Raw genomic sequence first — 1,937 nt, forward strand, 5'->3', positions numbered from 1 at the left:
GCATCTGTGTCTGAAGCAGTTATTTAGGAAATTCATGTTGTTAAAATAAATTTTTTGAGACAATTTAGTAGTATGGGAAGTATTAATAGTTTTATGTTTAACTTATATGTCAGCATGAGATAAATAAATTTTTTTCTGTTGGTTTTACAAGTTGAAGTTTCTTGTTACAGCAACAAATGCACCCATCACACTTCCTGGAGAGATTATTCTGTGCAGAGTTCAAATATGTCCGGAGGCCAATCCGGACACGCCACATTATTCAATACACTGTGTATTAGGTGACGTGGCGCGTCCAGATTGATGTCCGGATGCCGCACGTAATAATTTCTTTCTCCACTTCCTGATGCCTTACTCATCTGTTTAACTTACTCCAAACCTTCAAACACTTGTCCTTGTCTTTTCCTCGTTAACTATCTAGAGAATAGTAATAATCTAAAAAAATAAGAAAATGGGCCATGATCAGTCAAGTTACTGTTATAAATTTTTTTTTTTAATTTAATGCAGTACATTCCTGGCACAAAGATGGTTTTCCCTGGTCTGAAGAAGCCCCAGGACCGAGCTGATCTTATTGCCTATCTCAAGGATTCTACGGCTCCTTGATTTCTTGGAAGCGAAGCAGTTATATTTTTTGAGAAATCAATAAAATTTCTTAAAGAGGCTCCATTCTTTGTACTGTTGCAGCTTAAACTTCTTTGTACTATTTTGACTCCATTACTATTTATTCCATGCTTCATTTTCCTTTATTTTGAGAGCAATCCTCTGTAACGGATTTGGAATTCTCTTGCTGATGAACATCTATCTATGCTGTTGGCTTTTTAACTGTTTTTTCTTGTAGATTGGTCTTTGGTCCTACATTCCTTCTATAATTGTTTGCTTTGCTTTATGATTATGAGATTCAAGGCATGTCAGGTGTTGGATATTAAGTTAAGTGTTGCGGAGATGAGGATGTTGAGATGGATGAGTAGCTTTACTCTTAAAGGCCGGATACGAAATGAGAATATATATGAAAAAGGTTGGAATAGCTCCTGCGGAAGATAAGATTAGAGAGTTGCTTTAGATTGTTTGGCCACATAAAATATTTAATTAAATGCATAATAATATTTCATACGAGAATAGTTAAACAAATGCAGAGAAAAGACAGAAAACAGTAAATGCCTTTATAACAAGGCAATTGTACTTTGCATAACACTCCTGATAATGGGGAGAGAAGGAACTTAGGTAATATAGAATGTCTACAACTATTTATATTTAGGGAGAGGTAGAAGGAGAGATCCTAAGCTCTAGGATTCTACTTAACACGAGTGTTTATAAACTAAAAATCTCTAGGACCCAAAATGATACTAGCTCATCCTAATCTACCCATACATTTATTCATGTCATTACCCATCTCTTTTCAACAACCTTTACTTGACACATTTGCGTGTTTTAAAAAAAGGGACCATTATATTTCTGTAGTTTAAAAAAAAACATGTTTTTTATTAATGTAAACCTGCTTGGTATGTTAACAATGAATGAACAAGAGGCTTAGTGGTGGGAATTGGGTATGAAAAGGAGGGGTGGGGTGGATGGGGGAGGGATATTGAATGACGTTAGGGTACTTCGATAAAAATTTAACGAATATGTTATTGGCATAGATCTCATTCGTGGCCTTCCTTCTTTCTTCTCGAAGGATGAGCTTGATTTATGCTCTTAATACCGTCTACCTCTTGACATAAGAGAGTTTAAGGAGAGGAGAAGGTTCCCATGGTTTAAAAATAAAACTGGGCGACAAAATGCTCAATTTCTCTTAATTGTTATAAACTGCCGACCTATGTGAGATATCATGAAAAGGAGATATTAGAGGCACCCATGAGAGAGATCTGAATGACAAATACCAGCAGGAGAAAGGGGAGCAGAGATTGAGAATCTTAATTTCATGTTAGGAAAAAGAATCAATG

At 35.6% G+C, this 1,937-nt stretch overlaps 1 protein-coding gene across 1 annotated transcript in view; it reads left to right on the plus strand.

Annotated features, from left to right (window-relative positions):
- LOC110115208 (cytochrome c-like) overlaps positions 1-600 on the plus strand; it is a 6,218-nt gene extending 5,618 nt beyond the window's left edge. Inside the window, exon 2 of the mRNA XM_028700483.1 lies at positions 505-600. Within this exon, the coding sequence (XP_028556316.1) occupies positions 505-600 (96 nt within the window). The remainder of the gene's footprint in view (positions 1-504) is intronic.
- The last annotated feature ends 1,337 nt before the right edge of the window (positions 601-1,937 follow it).

The sequence above is a fragment of the Dendrobium catenatum genome, unplaced genomic scaffold (genome assembly GCF_001605985.2).
Source record: "Dendrobium catenatum unplaced genomic scaffold, ASM160598v2 fragScaff_scaffold_1530, whole genome shotgun sequence".
In the NCBI taxonomy this organism is placed as follows: domain Eukaryota; kingdom Viridiplantae; phylum Streptophyta; class Magnoliopsida; order Asparagales; family Orchidaceae; genus Dendrobium; species Dendrobium catenatum.